General features: G+C 47.8%; 3 protein-coding genes across 8 annotated transcripts; all 3 read left to right on the forward strand.

Moving 5' to 3' along the window:
- Positions 1 to 4156: 4156 nt before the first annotated feature.
- On the forward strand, positions 4157 to 5057 carry LOC121598983. The gene is made up of 3 exons (XM_041926387.1): positions 4157 to 4464; positions 4539 to 4759; positions 4842 to 5057. Exons 2-3 carry the CDS (start codon positions 4610 to 4612, stop codon positions 4914 to 4916), a joined length of 225 nt encoding a protein of 74 aa, XP_041782321.1. The 5' UTR covers positions 4157 to 4464; positions 4539 to 4609; the 3' UTR covers positions 4917 to 5057.
- Positions 5058 to 6169: 1112 nt separating this feature from the next.
- On the forward strand, positions 6170 to 13458 carry LOC121598927 (mitochondrial coenzyme A transporter SLC25A42). 6 transcript variants are annotated; one of them, XM_041926321.1, is made up of 10 exons: positions 6170 to 6238; positions 6310 to 6427; positions 6612 to 7214; positions 8843 to 9036; positions 9112 to 9258; positions 11354 to 11525; positions 11671 to 11856; positions 11940 to 12205; positions 12297 to 12483; positions 12559 to 13458. In XM_041926321.1, the coding sequence occupies exons 5-10, from the start codon at positions 9168 to 9170 to the stop codon at positions 12713 to 12715; spliced, it is 1059 nt and encodes a 352-aa protein (XP_041782255.1). In that variant the 5' UTR covers positions 6170 to 6238; positions 6310 to 6427; positions 6612 to 7214; positions 8843 to 9036; positions 9112 to 9167; the 3' UTR covers positions 12716 to 13458. The 6 variants fall into 6 exon arrangements, with proteins under 6 accessions (XP_041782255.1, XP_041782239.1, XP_041782248.1 ...); XM_041926305.1 differs by having other exon boundaries at positions 6310 to 7214; XM_041926314.1 differs by having other exon boundaries at positions 6310 to 6876.
- Positions 13459 to 15176: 1718 nt separating this feature from the next.
- Positions 15177 to 17969, forward strand: LOC121597827 (serine/threonine-protein kinase ULK3). Its single transcript, XM_041923993.1, has 3 exons — positions 15177 to 15496; positions 15590 to 17778; positions 17873 to 17969. The coding sequence occupies exons 1-2, from the start codon at positions 15410 to 15412 to the stop codon at positions 17015 to 17017; spliced, it is 1515 nt and encodes a 504-aa protein (XP_041779927.1). The 5' UTR covers positions 15177 to 15409; the 3' UTR covers positions 17018 to 17778; positions 17873 to 17969.
- Positions 17970 to 18203: the final 234 nt, after the last annotated feature.

An 18203-nucleotide genomic window follows, 5' to 3' on the forward strand; every position in this document is an offset into this window, starting at 1 on the left:
ACCATGCCGGCTCGAAAGTTCTATCCGAGCGCAACGACTAGATTGCTGGAACAGTTTAAAGCCTGTTAAGGATCGGTAGATTAGCGCGCTGGAGATAAACGATGGCAGGGAGGCAGCTACAGGCAACCTGGTGACGTCACGCATTGAAGTAATGCAAATTATTCCATTTATGCCTTATCAGAAGCAATGTTGTTGCGCTTGCTGTTCACGGTTCACTGGAACAGAGGCATGCAGCTGCTACAGCGTATTTGCATCTGCAGGAGACTCTTCTCAACAAGTAGTCTTTTTTTAAATTAAAAAATAATTTTATTGTTTGAGTAAGACACATTTAGCCTTGATAGACGTACAGCCGGGAATACAACACTACGCAATAAGATAATTAGTCTTTGTTACGGATGAGCAGTTCCGATGGAATATCCATGTCCAGGTGACCAATATCCGTGACACTGTGTAAATTGTTACCACAGTGCAGTGATGTGTAAACTTAAACTTTTCGTGGTGAATAGCAACACAGTCAGCTTAATTAACCAGTTATAATGAGATCTCATTTTAACTCTACATGCTCATTGGAGCTCCACACACTCCAATGGACGTTTCGGTCAAAACTCCAGATCTCGGATCTTCAAGATCTTCTGCGAACTCGGATGTTCAGGATCCCATCTCTGTAGAGTCGTATCTATGAACATAAGAGCATAAAGATAGCTCAGTCGGTCAGAGTAAAAAACGAATTAAGCCATTCGATCCTCATTATCTGTAATGTTAAACGAGCCTTAAATTGGAATTTGAGACTGCAGGCAGAAAACATTGTGTGAATGTGCTGGAATTGGAATATCCACGACGTCAGTACGTCGCGAAAGTGTGTCGCTTGCGCAGATCTGACCATAAGGCAAATCTGGTTACCCATATCATCAGAAATTTTCAGACAGATTGAGGCATTGACTAACTAATTGACATTGACATTGACTAATATAAAGTAAATAAGTAGCGATAGTGTTGTAAAGATAGTGTTGTAGTGCCAAACGCCAAAGAACATACCATTAAACTCATATGTTTATCAAAAGCTATGTTGAAAAAACATACCGTATTCGTTATGTATATATTTTCAATTATCATGGTCGCTCCGTTTCATATGATGCGAACATATGAATGCCTTTCGATGAATCATTCTTACGCACTATTAGAAATCGTCAAATAACAAATAACAATATAGTCTGTCAAAGTGTCCAAAAACACCCCCTGTATTAGGACTAAAAACTTTGTATTTTTGGGTCATTTTTGCAATTCCTATTACCTCAAGCATTCAAGATTCCCTTTCTGTTCTAGTTGTTTCCTGATCTAGTTTTGCTTCCTAACACTGGGATTTACTTCCCAAAGGGTCCCCATATCTTCAAATCCTAAACTTTAATACCATCAGTAGCAGTAACGATATAAAAACTCCACCAAAGATACATGTTGCCATTCCCTGCCTTGCCAAGCCCGAATGTGGGACACCCTCGCGTGGTGCTAGAGTATACGAGGTGGTAGATTGCAACCAAAAAAAAAAACCTCAAAAAGGCGCACTCCACGAGAGCGATTTTGCGCAGCGTTTTGGAGCCTGCAGCCGGGCGGCGGCATGGAATGGGGTCAGATATCGGGCCAAAACAGTGGACGGGGGGTTTGTCGATGAATCCGGAGCGTGTGTAATCAATAACGGGACGAGGTGCTAACGGGACAGAGCGTGCGCCAAAAAAACTCAATGTAGCAACTTCAAATTCGCTCAACAACTTGAACCTTCCCACCAGCTCCAACCTACCCTGGCCAGAAGGGGTTGAGTTTGGAGCATACGATATGTGTGCAAAATGGCGAGCAGAGTGTTTAATTCTACGCCCCTTGACTCTCCTTGCCTTGCAGGGTTTGAGACCATCCGACCTTTCCGGTGTTTGTGGCCGTAGGCGCCAGTCGGGTCGAGCTGAAGGGAGTGTTTGTTTCGTATGCGCCGCCAACCGAGACAACCAAGCGTTGTTGGGTTTTATTTCATTCCGGGTTATTTCTTTTTTTTTGCAACTCCTCGCGGAATTTCCGGCCTCCGTGGGGTAGTTTACTGTCTGACTTAACACACACACACACACGCACACACGAGCATTAAGTTAATGAGAAAAAAACGATGAGAAATCATCCAGAGGTGACATCACCATCCCGCCCGGTGGGGTTGGGATGTGGCATCAAACAACAATTGACGTACGCAAATCGGTTTTCTTTTTGCTCTTTTTGCAACCTGCGCAAGAAATCGCGTTTTCTGGTTTCTATTTGCTTTTTTTGCTGCCGAACTTACATCGTCTTGGATATTGGTAAGACAGTCACTGTTGCAGATTTTACATCTGGCGCTTCGCTATCGCTTTATTATTTGTTTGCAGAGTGAGCCACCCGGAACTTCCGGGACTGCCGGAGATGCTGCTTTCCCTACACCTTGGGACCTACCTGAGTTGTCGGCCTGGCGTTTGGTGATTGGTGGTAATTGGACCGTCCGCTGCGTCCAGATTGTTGATTGATGGAGAGGTCGCCGCTACCACACGGGACACACAGGGGTAAACGGAGGGCAGAGGGCACACACAAACACACGCACGCACACACCAAAACACAGAACACCAATCACTTTATCTCAACACTCTGCTGCAGCAGGGTAAAGAGTGGAGAGACAGAGAGTGTGTGTGAGGGTGCAGAGCCCGCTCGCGATAAGGCACCCAATCGGCGCTGATAAAGATCCGGACCGCGGGCGTCCGATTATCTCGACGGTGTGCGGTTGATAGCGAGCCAGAAGGCGCACGGAGAACAGTCATCTGTTTACGGCCTTGCCTGAAACGTCACGCGAATGGAGGGAGCGCATTCCAGCTCTCCGGGGTCCGGTTTTTTTCTTTCTTACTTTCGCACACAGCGCGCACCGTGTGTGCGTGCGCGACAGTGCGTCCGTAGTGGTGGCGCACGGCAGCGCACGCACACTGCCGACCCGCACCGTACGGGTGTAGCGTGTCAGCTGTATGTGTATGTGTGCTTGTCAATATTTTTTGCCTCCGGCACACGTGTTGGATATTTGAATTTTTATTTATATTCCTGTTGGAAAAGTGCCTGTTGCGCCTGTACAAAACTCCTTCTCGATTTCGGGCACACCGTTTCGTGCACTGGCGCAGGGCCAAACGTTCAGTTGTGCCTCCCTCTGGCTCGTAAATTTTACATTTATGTGCCGATCAAACCGTGCCATTAATTCGACGAATCGAATATATTTTGTGGGGGGCGAAAACGTTAGTAGCTGGAAAAAGGCACGTTTTATAGTTGCGCCATGATGCAAACATGATGTTAACAAGCAAACTATATTCAACAGACGTGTGTTTGTACATTGCCAAGATGTTGCAGTGAGGGCAATGATATCATCGAATTCTTTGGATCATTTTCAATTTTGGCTCTCTCCAAGGGGTTTGCCATCTGGGAGGCACTTGATTCAATCAGTGCAATTTGCAAAGTCACTAGCCGCTTTTTTCTTTTTCTGCTAGTTTGCCCTTGAAATCTATACGCGTGCACAGGCTTTTTTTATTGGAAGTAGTCTAGGAAGATTTTATTCATAACTGAGACTTAAATAAATCTACAATGTTTCGCGAGCTTTCTCGAAATTTAGAAAATTCTTTTTAATGAAGTTGATCTCTGTTTCATGTAATTTTGAAAAACAGCTAAAGTTTTTTATGATTTCAAATTAATGCAAACAATATTTTATAATTTCAATCGTAACATGTATTTTATACCTTTTCCGTATTCGCTTTAGCAGCTGAATTATGTTTTATTGGAGTAAAACCGATTGTTTTGGAAAATATATTCTTTTGTATAGTCAACTTGGGAACAAGGGTAAAATATTTTCATATTTCAAAAACGAAAACTATTTCTGTGAACGGCATTCATTTGCAACCGTCGTTAAGTACCATCAGCACTGTTTCTTTCATTTTTTACATTAAATACAGGCTTTATTCATATAAAGATGATTTTAAAAGTCTAAGTGCTTTAACACGTGGCGCAAACGGAAAAAATAGAACCATGACACGCCGTTTTGCTTTGTTTCGCCGAAATTTACAAATTCTGAATCGTTTCCCCGAAACGGGTGAATCTGTGACGCGCGAGTATAAACGCTCCACTCCGCTTCGAAACGTCAAACTGTTCCGACAGCTCGAAAGGTAGGTAGCAAGAAAATAAACAACAAATTGGAAAAGAATTTGCAGCAAAGCGGCATTATCGAAGGGCCAAATCACGGGGCATGTAGGCCTGCGGAACCGTTCGCCGGTGCAGAACGACTAGCAATCAACCCACAAGCAGCTAGCTGGGACTACAATCAACCACTCGCCAAACGCAAACGCTATCAGCACGTAATTCCCAAACCTTGGAGGAAAAAAACTTACCAAAAATTGCGAAATTCGGTATCCCCAATCGCCCTGGGTGGATCAAGCGGTAGGTGCATGGGTGTACAGGTACTTTCTTCAACTGGTGCCAGTAATGAAATGTGCTTTGTTTGAATGTTTCAGCATAAAGACAGCCCGTGCCAATTCCGGCAATTAATCCGGCGCCCCAGTTATCCGGCCAGTAACACTTAAAGATGCAAAAGCTAAAGATGTTCGTGCAGCGGAACCTGGTGACGATCGTGATGATTCCATCGCTGATCGGTCTGCACTGGGCGTGGGACTCCCTGCAGCACAACCGAGCCCTCGTGTCCGACTACGAGCGCAAGGATCTGCCGGTCGTAATCGTAAGTGAAACCCACACCTCAACCTCTGATGGCCATTTCATCCCCTAACGCTCTTTTTTCACCCCCAAAATCCCAACAACAGGCGGCAAAAGCGCTATGGCAGCGGGTTACCAACGAAGCAGAATCCAGCGAACAGCAGCAGGACAAATCGCAGTAACGTTCATGGGGTTCTGCTCCTTCCAACACCAAGGAGCGCACCGACTCGTTTTTGTATATGAATCGTTGTTTTGGGGGTTCGTTTGCCGGTAGCGGTGGTGACCTTGTATGGAAATAAATTAAAGCATGAGTAGCGTTTAAAGCTGGATGGATGTTGAAATAGTATTAGCCGCAAGTGTTTATCGCAAGGCCATCATTTGGCGGGTCTTTATGCAACACCTTTGTCCAGTGGTCGGCACTGCTTCGGGACATGTGTGTTCTATTTTTGGCCCTGTTTTAAAAGTGAGTGCTATGAGCTGCTCATTATTATGAAATGAATATCTTTTTTTTTCCTTGAACATTTTTTCAATGTAATGAAATTTAGGTTTTCTTCTGATGTGGTTCTGATTGTTCTGAGTGGTGATAACAAAAAAAAAACTGTAGAAATAGATAATTTAAATATAATTACAAACATTGCTATTAAATTCATTACAACATTTATGAGTATTACGTATTACATGTGGTATTACATTTCCAGCATAGCTATAGCAGCTCTCAAAGTAAGGGGTTCAGATAGAATAAAAAAGTTCTTCTTCTTCTTCTTCTTTGGCACAACATCCGCTGTCGGTCAAGGCCTGACCGTACCACTAGTGGGCCCGTCTTTTAGCGACTTGTTTATTACCATATCAGGATAGTATGGGCACACGGTCCATTCGGGACTTAAACATTGCGAACATTGTACATTGACTATATTTATTTTAATTTTTTTTAACAGTTTGTTTGTTTCATGAGTTTTCAAATGACTAAAAACTTCAAAACAATAAGATTGTTAAATACAAAGTTATTTTGTAATTACAGACCACAGCATACTAGAGGGTAGTTAAAGAAATTAACCTTAAATAACATTTTTTTTGTTTAAATTAATTTTAAATAAGAGCTTTGCCACTCAAAAATGCCATTTCGAAAGTTCTAAAACCCAACAATTATTCGTAGGCTGCAAATAATTTTTAATCACAGTTATTATTTGCATCAAAGCATGGACGAAATGGCTGAATAAAAAAATCACTTTGACAAAAATATCTAAATAGGCGCTAAAGAGTCCACCAGTATCTTAAACAAAATATCCCGAAACCACCCCTTACCATTTTTAGTGCGAACAGATAGAGGGGTTGTTTTCTTAGTAAAATCCACCCCGTGTGTCGCGATTTGCCTACCACTGCTTTGTGCACACACACGCGCGCGCGCGCGCGCAAAAACACACACACAGCACGTGTAGCGACGGACGTACTGTCAAAATCAGCTGTCAAGTCGAGTCACGGTAGCCGCCGCGGACCTTGGGAGCAGGTAGGACACGACCGGAAAGGGGCCGGCGCGGACGGGTTTCTATTTACGTTTTTTCCTCCGATTCATTGTAGCGAAATCGGCGCAACGGCGAAACACACAGCCGCTCATCGGTCTCACAGAAACCCGCCCAAGGCAGAGCAGTAGCAGTAGGAGCCAGCAGTAGCACAACAACACCAGCGCCAAGCGACGGTACAATAATAATTCCGGAAGAGCGACGGAGAGTGTTTATGTGTGTGTGTGTGTGTGTGTGTGTGTGTGTGTGTGTGTGTGTGTGTGTGTGTGTGTGTGTGTGTGTGTGTGTGTGTGTGTGTGTGTGTGGATGTGTACACGCGCTGATTGACGTGTGTTGTTTACTGTTTACGGAACGGCCTAGTGGTGGCGACAGCGACGTCCTCCGACCGGGATTGGCACACTGAGCGCGTCCGTGTCCGTGTTTTCCCTTGCCCAAGTGTTTCCCTCCTTCCGAAGCTGGAACCGGAGCGTCGCCAATTTGCAAACCCAGTTAGTCGGCCGTTCGGATATAGAGGGTGCTGGTAGAAGAAGGGGGCCACCTTGAACTACTCCGAGCACATCCGGCGCAACGTCGCAGGGCTGCTGCAGCTGCTGCTCCCCGCAACACACGAAAGGGATTTGGGACTGTAAGTGTCTTCGTGTGTGTGTGTGTGTATGGTCGTGTATATGTGTGTATGTGTTTGCAACTCGGCCTCACTGATAACGACGCAGCAAACGCGTGTCGCGCGCTCCTACATTAGAGTGTGTCAAGTGGCCGGCGCTGATAGGCCAGCATCCATCCTCGAGTAGGTGCGCGGCAGCCATCCCCTCAACCTCACTACTTCACCACCGTGACGTGCGACGGTCCGTTTTTTTTAATTGCTAAATTGGCCAACCAGTTCCTCTCGGCTCTCTAACACTCCCCCCCCCCCCCACCACCACTGGTCCGGATCCGACGGCAACGGCACAAAAGGATTAAAAAACGGTGCGTATCGAAACGTTTTTCGGCGAAACCCTCGGCGCTCAGCTTTCCAATCCCGCCTTCACAACCTTCACTGCTTATGCTGCCAACGGTCGACGGTTTTATGTAATCAACCGATTCGCGACCTCGCAAAAGCAGACGAACCGGGTGTGTGTGTGTGTGTGTGTGTGTGTGTGTGTGTGTGTGTGTGTGTGTGTGTGTGTGTGTGTGTGTGTTCATGTGCTTAAAACGGCTCCCCTTTCGCGACGGTGCGTAAGGCAAGCGTTTGATTATTTTAAATTATCACACCAGAAGGGAGGGTTGAGCAAGAGAAAGGTAGCTGGAAATCATCCCCCTATACATATTTTCAGTGTGGTTCACCGTCCGGGTGGATCGAATGAAGCGCTCGGAAGGAAACGAGTGAGCCAGCCTCAACCTGCGTTGTTTATTCCGTCGATGAGCATAATTCATTATTATTATTATTAATGCTATTTATAGCTTGTTTCGCGCGCGCTCGTATGTATGTGTGTGTGTGTTGTTGTGGCGGAGCATAACGTCCCACCCCATTGCGATTTCACCCATAAGGCTGGAGAAAACATAACAGTACGTAACAGAGATCTACGCTGAAGCGTAAGTTTAAAAAAATGTGTTGCTTTTTTGCATTCTAATGTGTGTGTGTGTGGGTTTGTATGTGTGTCCCCACACACCACTATCCCCACTCGAGACACACACACACACACACACACAGATACTTCCAAATGCTTAGAATGAGCGGTTGGAACGGGAAGAGGAATTGGAATTTGACCTTCGCGACGAATGACGCGGCCCGGTTACGACGCGCTTCGTTTTTTTTTGCAGTATCGTAATCCCAACAGCGGACGAAAGTTGAACGTTACCCCCTTAGGAGGAGCGGGGTGGGGGGTTTATATGTCCCCACTGTTCCACCACGCATCAAAAGTAGCTCCACACGCACACTCACGCGTGCACGTGCGCTGTGGAAACTGGAGGTGGGAGCACGGAATCGAACCTATCCCGATTCCGGAGTCGATTCTGATTTGGGTACCAATTTCGATACTGAAACCGATTTCAATTCCGGAACTGATTCTGATTTCAGAACTGATTCTGGTTCCGGAACCAGATCCGATTCCGGAACCAGTTCCGATTCCGGAGCTAATTCCGATTCCAGAGCCAATTCCGATTCCAGAGCCAACTCCGTAGCTGATTCCGATTCAGGGGCCAGTTCCGGATCCGACACCGGAACCAATTATGTATCCGATTCCGGACCTACTATGTGGAATCGATTCGGAGCTAGCCGGAATCGAACCCGACGAATACTTCATTCTTCCCATCACTAGTGGAAACCCTACGACTGCAGTGGGGTTGAGCGAGGGGCAACGCGATTGTGTGTATCTTTGTTGATATCAGGGTCGCGAGGCCGTTAGCATCTTGCTTTTGCTTCCCCCGTTGCTCATCCCTTGCAACTCCCCCGCCCCGCTTTTCATGATTAAAACAAAGCGGAGCAGAGAGGACAGCTCTCGCATGTGTTTCGGTGTCTGCGGCGGCGATGATGACATGGTGGTGTCCGGAATCCGGTTTCATCGCTTTTGATCGATATTTTATTTTATTTTATTTTATTTTTTATTTTTTTGCAGATCCACACACACGGACACGGGAACAGGTTTTGGGAGCAGCGAATCCGACCCCACAGTTGGGAGTTGCTTGCTTGTCGGCCAGGCTCGATGCGCAGTGAACCGTCCAGCCACGGCAAAGCAGTGCCCCGGTCGCACCTGACGATGCTGTGAAGCTGTTCCGGTCTGCTAAACGTACTGCGGCCCCCGGAGGAGGGGTAAGTACTGCCGCCCGTGTCCCAATTGGTCCATCCAGAGCATTAACACGAAGCTTTTTTTTTCTTTGCTACCAGGACACCTTGAGCGGAGTGCTTTAGTGCTTTGGGCTTGCAAATTTACATAACAGTGCATGCGTGCCACCACGCTCAGCGGCGAATTGCTTCCCGTCCGTCCGCACACTGGCAGTAACGGCATCTGGACAGCAACGGATGCGGTGCGAGGTAGGCATACATGGTCGACGGAAATGTCTTGCCGCTTATCTGCGGCCGATCTTAAGGTCCAACGTGCAGTGCCGGCCTGCTCGCGGCGGTAATCAAGCGTGCGGGGCTTGGCAATCAATCTATTGCCAATAGAGACAGGAAGGTCGTAGGTCGATGTAGGGCACGTGCTGCTGGCGGTCGCTGCACAGAGATGGCACAGGGAGCGGGTTCGGCGATGGCAATAGTGGGTTGTTTTGGCACACGTTTTGTTTTAATATTTCGCTATCATCAGCGATAGTTATTATTGGTGGACAGGGGTTGCTGTTAAAGGTGTGGTAAATCTGCCGTAAGTTGTTTCGCTGAGCTTTCGATATTACATCATACGGATGGTTGCATAACTAAATGGTTACAATGTTCCAATCGAACCATAGTGCCCTTTGCATTTAGAAATTGTAATTCTAAAGTTGTCTAATGATGTATAAAAAATAGTTTCATAATGAAGCTGCTTTGCTTTACGTACGAATTTAGTCATATTTTGTCTGAAATGTAGTCACTTCCTGCTGAGGATTGTTGAAACGAACGTATTAGAGTTTGGCGATGGGACATTTAAATCAAGAATTGTACTGGTTGAGAAGAAAACTGCTTGTAAAAAGTGAACGGAACAGTGTTAGAGATATTTGACTTTAGCATTACCCTTATCCTATTACGATTTACTTTATGGTTTAGTCGATAACCTCAGTAAATTAATAATCTAATAATCAAACTTTATTGCTACCCTAATTACGTACTTTTGATGATACCTTTTTTTCATTTTTACATTTCATTGAGTTTGCTCTCTTTATGGAATAACTCATTTTTGGTCTGGACACTAATTACTGATTTATTTATTTATTTAATGATTACGGAAGTGTATCTCCGAAGGAGTTTCCTCGAGCAATACAGCCTCATCCCTCCCTGATACCTTAGAATGTCACGATTCGAGGTCTTTGCTAGTTAAGATATCCCTTATGGGAGTATTTTTTCACACTCCGCTGCCACTAAAAGGGTAGACCTTACATCATTATACTCATCACAAGACCAGAGGATATGGTCCAAGTCGTGATAACCTGTTGCACACCTGCAGGACTTTGTTGTTGTTAGATGTATGCGCTGTAGGTGCGCATCTAGCGCAAAATGGTTCGACACCAGTCGTGACATCAGGCGAATGAATGCTCTCCCCACAGTGAGTCCTCCAAACCTTGGAGGATGGGTTACCTTCCGAGATATTGCATACAGATGTCTTCCTAGACCATCGGCGTCACACGCTCTTTGCCAGCGTGCCATACACAAAAAAATCTTTGACCGTACTGGGGTATTCATGCGCAAGAATAGGTCTCTCATTAAGTTCAGCATCTCTTTGAGCTAGTATGTCAGCTCCGATGATTCCGGTATGAGCAGGAATGGAAATGAGATCCTGAACGCCTTGTAGAATAAGGATCCCAGCGGTTCCAATATTTTGAGAATGAAGTATTCTTAGCTCCGAACAGCTCTTATGTTTTTGAGAGCTTGAACTAAGGATGTCGGTAAAAATGTAGAAGTGATCAGGTGTTCTATTGATAGTTCTTAGTTTCCTCTGCCATCGAGGTATCTATACTTAAAAGGGAGCTGTAAGACTATGGGAGCTCGACACGGTCTGTTACATTCATGGTACTAGGGTGCTCCTGTAGTGAAACAAAATCATGATAACAAGTCAAGATTTTGCTTTTGGATTCCAACCTAGAAATCGGAGCGAAAGGTATTCAAAACGGGTTTTGAGGGTCATCACTCCGAACATCACTTCGAGGGACATAGTATGTGTTGATTTCATACTGTCCATAGCTATTCTCAATCATCTATACTGGAGTCTACTAGAAACTAATTACTTACTGATGTAGATTGTTTAAGCGAGCGCCATAGAAGCCTATTTAAAAGCTATCAAGGGCGAACATTATTGAACGTAATCTCGTTGACCCATCTTTTGATCGTTCTATTACGAACGGGATCGATTGTTCCTTTTCCTTTGCATTTGTTAAGGTGTAGATGTAGGTGTAGGTGTCATAAACACAAAATTCTAAAAAAATCTTTTCCCACATTGCAGAAATGTCTACGAACAATCGACAAGCGTCGGAACCGGTGCCGCCGGTTCGGCCCACCAACCTTAACAACCGGGACGTCGTGGTGACCAGCCTGATTGCCGGCGCGACGGCCGGTGCGTTGGCGAAAACCACCATCGCTCCGCTCGACCGAACAAAGATCAACTTTCAAATCAAGTAAACGCATCCGCAACCGAACTCTAACCGCTCTTCTATCAATACTCGGATTACATTGCCGTCCTCTCTCTCTCTCTTACTCACTCTATCTCTCTCTCTTTCTCTCTCTCTCTCCCGACCCCGCTACGCCATTCGCGCACCTCAGCAAGGACGTCCCGTACACGTTCCGGGCAGCGCTCGGGTTCCTGCGAAACACGTACGTTCGCGAAGGATTCCTGGCCCTGTGGCGGGGCAATTCGGCCACGATGGCGCGCATCATCCCATACTCGGCTATCCAGTTTACAGCCCACGAGCAATGGAAGAAGATACTGCAGGTCGATCTGCACACGGAGTAAGTTGTGGAGAACGGCGAGAGGCTCAGAAACAAGGCTCTGATTGCATTATTGTTTGTGCTCATTTGTTTCCTTGCGCCAGTACGGAAGTACGCCGCTTCCTCGCAGGGTCGCTGGCCGGCATCACGTCCCAGTCGCTGACGTACCCGCTCGATCTGGCCCGGGCCCGCATGGCGGTGACGGACAAGTACTCCGGCTACAAGACGCTGCGCGAAGTGTTCGTGAAAATTTGGCAGTGCGAAGGGCCGCGCACACTGTACCGCGGCTACTGGGCGACCATACTGGGCGTAATACCGTACGCCGGCACATCGTTCTTCACCTACGACACGCTGAAAAATGAGTACTACAGTAAGTGTGGGCGGGTGTCATGCGGGCGATGCCATTGCGGGACGTTTTTAACGACGGTTTTTCTTTTTAATGTTTTTTTTTTGCGTTACAGAAAGGACGGGAGACAAATCTCCCAACACTGTGATATCGCTCACGTTCGGTGCGGTAGCGGGCGTGATCGGCCAGTCATCCAGCTACCCGCTGGACATTGTGCGGCGACGAATGCAAACCACCGGTGTAACGGCTCAATGCGCCGACCAGTACCTTACCATTGGCCGGACGTTGATAAAAATATACAGGCATGTCATCGCTCTCGGGGTAGGGCCACCATAAAGCTAAATAATAACTCACACTCCTCTTGCTCCACCCCACAGGGAGGAAGGACTCGTCAAGGGCTTCTACAAGGGCCTGAGCATGAACTGGATCAAGGGCCCGATCGCTGTCGGCATCAGCTTCGCGACGTACGACCACATCAAGCATCTGCTCCGCGACATCATACACATCCGGAGCGGGGACGGCCAGGCACGGTAATAGTCTGTGGGCGGCACGCTGCGTGGGTGGGGTTGCTGCAGGCGAAAACTGTCCCTTCGAATTCGTTTTCGAATATCCTTAAGCTAGGCAGAGATTAACGCAGACAAGCGGAAGGACCACACGACAATAAGAAGAAAATTCCCCCCCGCCGTATCATCGCCAGTAAGCCCCACATCCCTCGCCTCCCTTTCCCCGGCAGCACAGGCTGTGTGTGTTTGTGTGTGAGTGTGTACATGAAAGCGTGCGAGTGTATGTGTGTGTGTGTGCGTATTGTACGAATCGTCAATCGGATAAGTGCCATTAGCTGGTTTTACCTATCGCTTTTTTTCCTGTTTTTTTTTAAACGAAGCGAAGGTACAACGGGCTGTCGTCATTTTTTTTTTATATTTTTTGTTCCCAGGCCAGCACATTACGAAACCATTGCACAAAAGAGAAACATGTACTATTTTAGGTGTAAACGAATCTATATACGTTATTTAGTTACTTGCCCACGTTTGAGGTGAGGGGGGGGGGGGGGGGTGGTAGGGGGGCAAATCCAATGGAGTGGGCTAGAGAAACAAACTAAAACGAAGAAGCAGAATCAGTGTGTTAGTGTCGTACCACGGTCAGACCTGTGCTACGCCAGAAATAGGCGCCGAGCGGGCGGGTTGTGTTTAGGCGCGGTGTCTCTTTCAAAAAGATGATGCGAGAAATAAAGCTAACCAGAGTCAATATGCCTTTAGTGCCGGGCACGGGCCTTTGCAGCTTCGAGTCCGTGTTTCTCTCTTGTTTCCTGTTGCTGCTGAGAGTGAACTCTAGTGTGTATTGGTCGAGCAACGTGCGCTGCTAAGCACGCCACGGCGGCAGTGGGTAAAATTCACACGAAAAGACTAGAACCTTGTCACTTTCGATTTCTTATTGGAGGACAGAATGTAGTGAATAAAGTTTGAAAAAAAAAAAAACAGTTAGGTTAAAAATTTGGGTTAATCATTTATGCTGGAAGAAAAGGAAAGAATGTGTTTTTTTGTATATCTTGTAAGATTATCTTTTTTATACGTATGCAACTACCTAGAACTTTCAAGCCATCACAGTCCTTAATGCCGCTTACGAGATCCTGTCCCAGATGCTGTTTTGCAGAATTGTGCCCCTTGCTACAAATTTCGTCAGCTGCTACCGAGCTGGGTTTGTTGGAGGCAAATCCGCCACCGACCAAATTTTCACTCTAAGGCAGATCCTCCAGAAGCGCCAGATCCCTACGCGCCACCTGTTCATTGACTTCAAGGCGGCTGATAGAGGCCACCATGAACGGGGTGCAGTGCAAGGTGAGAGTGTCGACCTTGACGTCAGAATCGCTCGAATCTCACAGGTGTCTGAGGCACTGGTGACGGACTCTCCTGTCTGCCCTTCAACATCGCCCTGGAAAGTGTCATTCGAAGCGCGGGGCTAGACAACGACATCTGTGGCACGATCCTCAACCGGTCTCCTAAAATTCCTAGGCTTCGCGGATGGCATCGAGATCATCAGGACAACAGCGACCAAGCAAGAGTTGGACTGAGAATTAATGCGACGAAGACGAAGTATCTGCTTGCCGGAGAATTAGACCATCCGGGCAGCATTGTATTAGTTGACGGCGACTTGCTCGAGGTGGTAGAAGAGTTCTGCTATCTGCGGATGGTCGTTACTTGGGACAACGACATCAGCAGCGAAATTTGGAGACGCATTGTGCAGAGGAATCGTGCATACGTTGGGCTTCACCGACTGCTGAGATCCAGAAGACGTCTAGTCCGCACGAAATGTGAGATATATCGCACATTGATTCGCCCGGTGGTCCTCTATGGACACGAGTCCAGGACCATCCGAGCGAAGGATGCAGACTAGTGATGTGCTCTTTGGAGCGCACCCACGATTCCGATTCAACTGAGATCCAGAAGACGTCGAGCCCGCACGAAATGTGAGATATATCGCACATTGATTCGCCCGGTGGTCCTCTATGGACACGAGTCCAGGACCATCCGAGCGAAGGATGCAGACTAGTGATGTACTCTTTGGAGCGCACCCACGATTCCGATTCAACTCCAGGCATTGCTAGTCCGATTCTGGCAAAATTCGTTTGGAGTTGGAGACGTCCGGAGTCGACCTGAGTCGACCGGAGTTGGAGTCATTCGGAGTCTTTCAGAGTCGATCGGAGCTAACGGGAGCCGTCAGATGCAATGTACTTGTGATCAGGATTTCGCTGTGTGGCTTTTTTATTATCTTTCACTTTGCGCGTGCGGACTCCAGATGACTCCGAATCCAACCTATTCCGGAATATTAGAATAATATAATAAGTCTGAATATCGTTAGCTAACCATTGCATCGTCATCAACGGACAATTTAAATTCGCAAAGGTGCATAGAAACAGCGACCACCCAGCATGCCATACACCTTGATAATGTTTATAAAAATCGAACTCGACAGCTGTCAGTGTATCCGCTACGCATGCAGCCCGTCAATGTGTGCGTGCCGTACAGACGACACGGCCGTAGCTGCTGGTTACAATAGCTCGTCGACAAATGCAAAACATTGTGATAGCAGTAGAACACTATAGGAGCTACAGCAATCATTTGTTGTGTTGTGTTTTGTTTTTCTGTGCTTTTTTTTTGTACATAAAATTGTGATGTTAGAGTAGTAAATATTTATTTAATTCCCCTTTGCAAGCGAGCCCCGGACACAACGATGAGTGAAGCCAAAATTACCGAATACAAACTGCTCGAGCGGCTCGGCAGCGGCACGTACGCCATCGTGTACCGAGCGATGAAGAAGGTGAGTGTTTTAATGTTCAAACGCCCGTTAAACGCTTGCTTGCTGCGACTAACACTTGTTACTCCAACACCCCCGGCGCAAACATCCTTCCAGACGACGAAGGAGATACTGGCGGTGAAGGTGATGGCCAAGAGCAAGCTGTCCTGCACCGCGATGGACAACATCATCAGCGAGATCAGCCTGCTGAAGAAGCTGAAGCACCGGCACATCGTCGAGATGCGGGACTTTCTCTGGGACGAGGAGAACATCTACATCCTGATGGAGTACTGCGACGCGGGCAACCTGTCCTCCTACATCCGGCAGCACCGGACGCTGGACGAGGGCACCTGCAAGCGGTTCCTGCAGCAGCTCGCGCTCGCCCTGCGCTACATGCGCCAGCACGACGTGAGCCATCTCGACCTGAAGCCGGCCAACCTGCTGCTGACCCGGGCGTCCGGCACGTACGTGCTGAAGGTGGGCGACTTTGGGTTCGCCCAGCGGCTGAAGCTGAACCAGGAGAACACGGCGGTCAAGGGTTCGCCGCTGTACATGGCGCCCGAGATACTGCTGAACAGCTCGTACGGGCCGGCCGCCGACCTGTGGAGCGTCGGCGTCATCCTGTACGAGTGTCTGTTCGGGCGGGCCCCGTACAGCTCGACCAGCCTGCACGAGCTGGCCGAGCGCATCCATCGCAACGATCCGATCGCGATACCGTGCCGGCCGCCCATCTCGACCGACTGCCGGCAGCTGCTGGTCAGCCTGCTGCAGCGCGATCCGGGCCGGCGCATCAGCTTCGACAAGTTTTTCGACGATCCGTACCTGGACCTGGCGCACGTGGCGTGCGAGGAAAATCTGGAGAAAGCGATCGCGCTCATCAACCGGGCGATCGAGCTGGAGCAGCGGCAGGAGCTGGCGGGCGCCTACCGGGCCTACTGCCAGGGGCTGCAGTACTTTGTGCCGATAACGCGCGCCGAGCCGGATGCCGGCAAGCGGCAGCTGTTGCGCCAGCGCGTCCTCACGTACCTGAACCGGGCGGAAGCGCTCAAGCAGCACATTTACGCGACGACCCAGACGGAGCAGCAACAGCAACAGGACGTGCCAGCGGTATCGGTGTTGAAACGACCGGACGAGAAGGGACGTTCCGGTGCGGGAAACATAAATTCTTCGAGCTCAAGCAAAGAAGGCAGCGGCGGCGATGGGGGTGGCCGTGCGAGCGATAAGCTGGCGGCACCCGAACCCGGCATTGCCGAGCTGGCCCGAGACAACGAATCGATTGCCCGCGGGCTCGAGATTGGATGGCAGGCGGCGAAGGAAGCGTCCGAGAACAAGCTCGATGCCGCACTGGACAGCTACACGTCGGCGCTCAGCCTGCTCATACCCGTGCTGCACCAGGACATTCCCGCCGGACAGAAGCGGGTACTGCGGCAGCGTGTCGTCCAGTGGATGGAGGAGGCGGAGCAGATCAAATCGATCCGCTCGGCCCAGATCATGCAGGAGATGGAGAGCACCGAGGCGAACCACTACGGCTGTACCGTGCAGTAGTTGCTGAACTGTTTTACTTACCGCAAACCGCGGATTGTGCTCTCTCTCTCTCTTTCACGCTCTCTCAATGTACGCCTTTGGGAGGGAAGAGATAACTAACATCACCATGGCAATGTAAAGTTACCAGCCTTCTACAGCATTTGGGCCAGAGCACTCGTTCCAGAATTAATTTATCTCGTAAGTCCTTTCCCTTCATCAACGTTTCTGTGGATTTGGGCACGATGGCGCCCAACCGATGCAGTAAGATTGTAAAGCTTAATTCACGAATGAATGTCAGTATTTCCGGCAAAACCCGCAACCGATTGGTTCCTAAACGCGTACCGCACCTTGCTTGCACGGCTTGGCGCTAATCCACCGGTGGCGACTGTGGTTGCGGCATCAGCGGCCTACTAAACCTAAGATTCCCCCATGCCCCACCACCACGTAGCTGCACTCCTATGTACACGATGAGATTTCTCGCGAAAGTGCGATTAGCGGCCAGACTCGTAAATCGTATTACGCGGCGTGATTTTGTGATAATAAAAATTTAAACTATAGCGAAAACAATCAGATCGGATCGGATGATGTTGGTGATGAGGATGATGATGTTGCTGGCGGGATTGGGAGGGGCGGAATACGGGTAACCTGATTAATTATACGTTTGCGCATAAAACCAATCACGATCACGGCCTGGAGCCGTTGCAATCAGCGCAATAATTAATTTCCACGAACCTGATTATGTGGGCCGTTTGCAAATCACCGGGGGAGAACAGTTATAATAGGTATGTTAGTTAACCATAATAGTGTTTTTCTACGATTATTGTTCGTGTAATAGTTGTTTTGGTATTCTCTTCTTGTTTTGAATATTTTTTATAGCAACTTTTATTCCACGATATTCTTAGCATTGCTTCATTTGCTCCACTAAACCCATAGCTATTTGCTTTTGGATAGTATCGATCTTAATAATGCTTATTTTAGTACATAATTGACTACGCCTCATAGCAAGCGTTGACACTTTTAGCGGTAAGTTAATTTATTCGCTGTTATCTAAACATCTTTTAATATGTTGGAAAATTTGCTCAAATGGACGCATTCCACAGATTATGCTTAAACGACTTAAAAAACAAATAACCATAAAAAACGTAAGCTCCATATAGCTTCACTAGTTTGCTCAACAGATGGCATTTTATAGCTCCTCATTACATTG

Source organism: Anopheles merus, chromosome X (assembly GCF_017562075.2).
Source record: "Anopheles merus strain MAF chromosome X, AmerM5.1, whole genome shotgun sequence".
NCBI classification, from domain to species: domain Eukaryota; kingdom Metazoa; phylum Arthropoda; class Insecta; order Diptera; family Culicidae; genus Anopheles; species Anopheles merus.

What these genes read in the sequence shown, in the direction of transcription:
- LOC121598983 (XM_041926387.1), top strand. Translation starts at nt 4,610, where the DNA reads ATGCAAAAGCTAAAGATGTTCGTGCAGCGGAACCTGGTGACGATCGTG. An exon ending in AGGATCTGCCGGTCGTAATC is followed by an intron (nt 4,760 to 4,841) that starts GTAAGTGAAACC and finishes TCCCAACAACAG; the next exon opens with GCGGCAAAAGCGCTATGGCA.
- LOC121598927 (XM_041926305.1), top strand. Translation starts at nt 9,168, where the DNA reads ATGCGTGCCACCACGCTCAGCGGCGAATTGCTTCCCGTCCGTCCGCAC. An exon ending in CAGGTCGATCTGCACACGGA is followed by an intron (nt 11,857 to 11,939) that starts GTAAGTTGTGGA and finishes TCCTTGCGCCAG; the next exon opens with TACGGAAGTACGCCGCTTCC. An exon ending in ACGTTGATAAAAATATACAG is followed by an intron (nt 12,484 to 12,558) that starts GCATGTCATCGC and finishes TCCACCCCACAG; the next exon opens with GGAGGAAGGACTCGTCAAGG.
- LOC121597827 (XM_041923993.1), top strand. Translation starts at nt 15,410, where the DNA reads ATGAGTGAAGCCAAAATTACCGAATACAAACTGCTCGAGCGGCTCGGC. An exon ending in TGTACCGAGCGATGAAGAAG is followed by an intron (nt 15,497 to 15,589) that starts GTGAGTGTTTTA and finishes ACATCCTTCCAG; the next exon opens with ACGACGAAGGAGATACTGGC.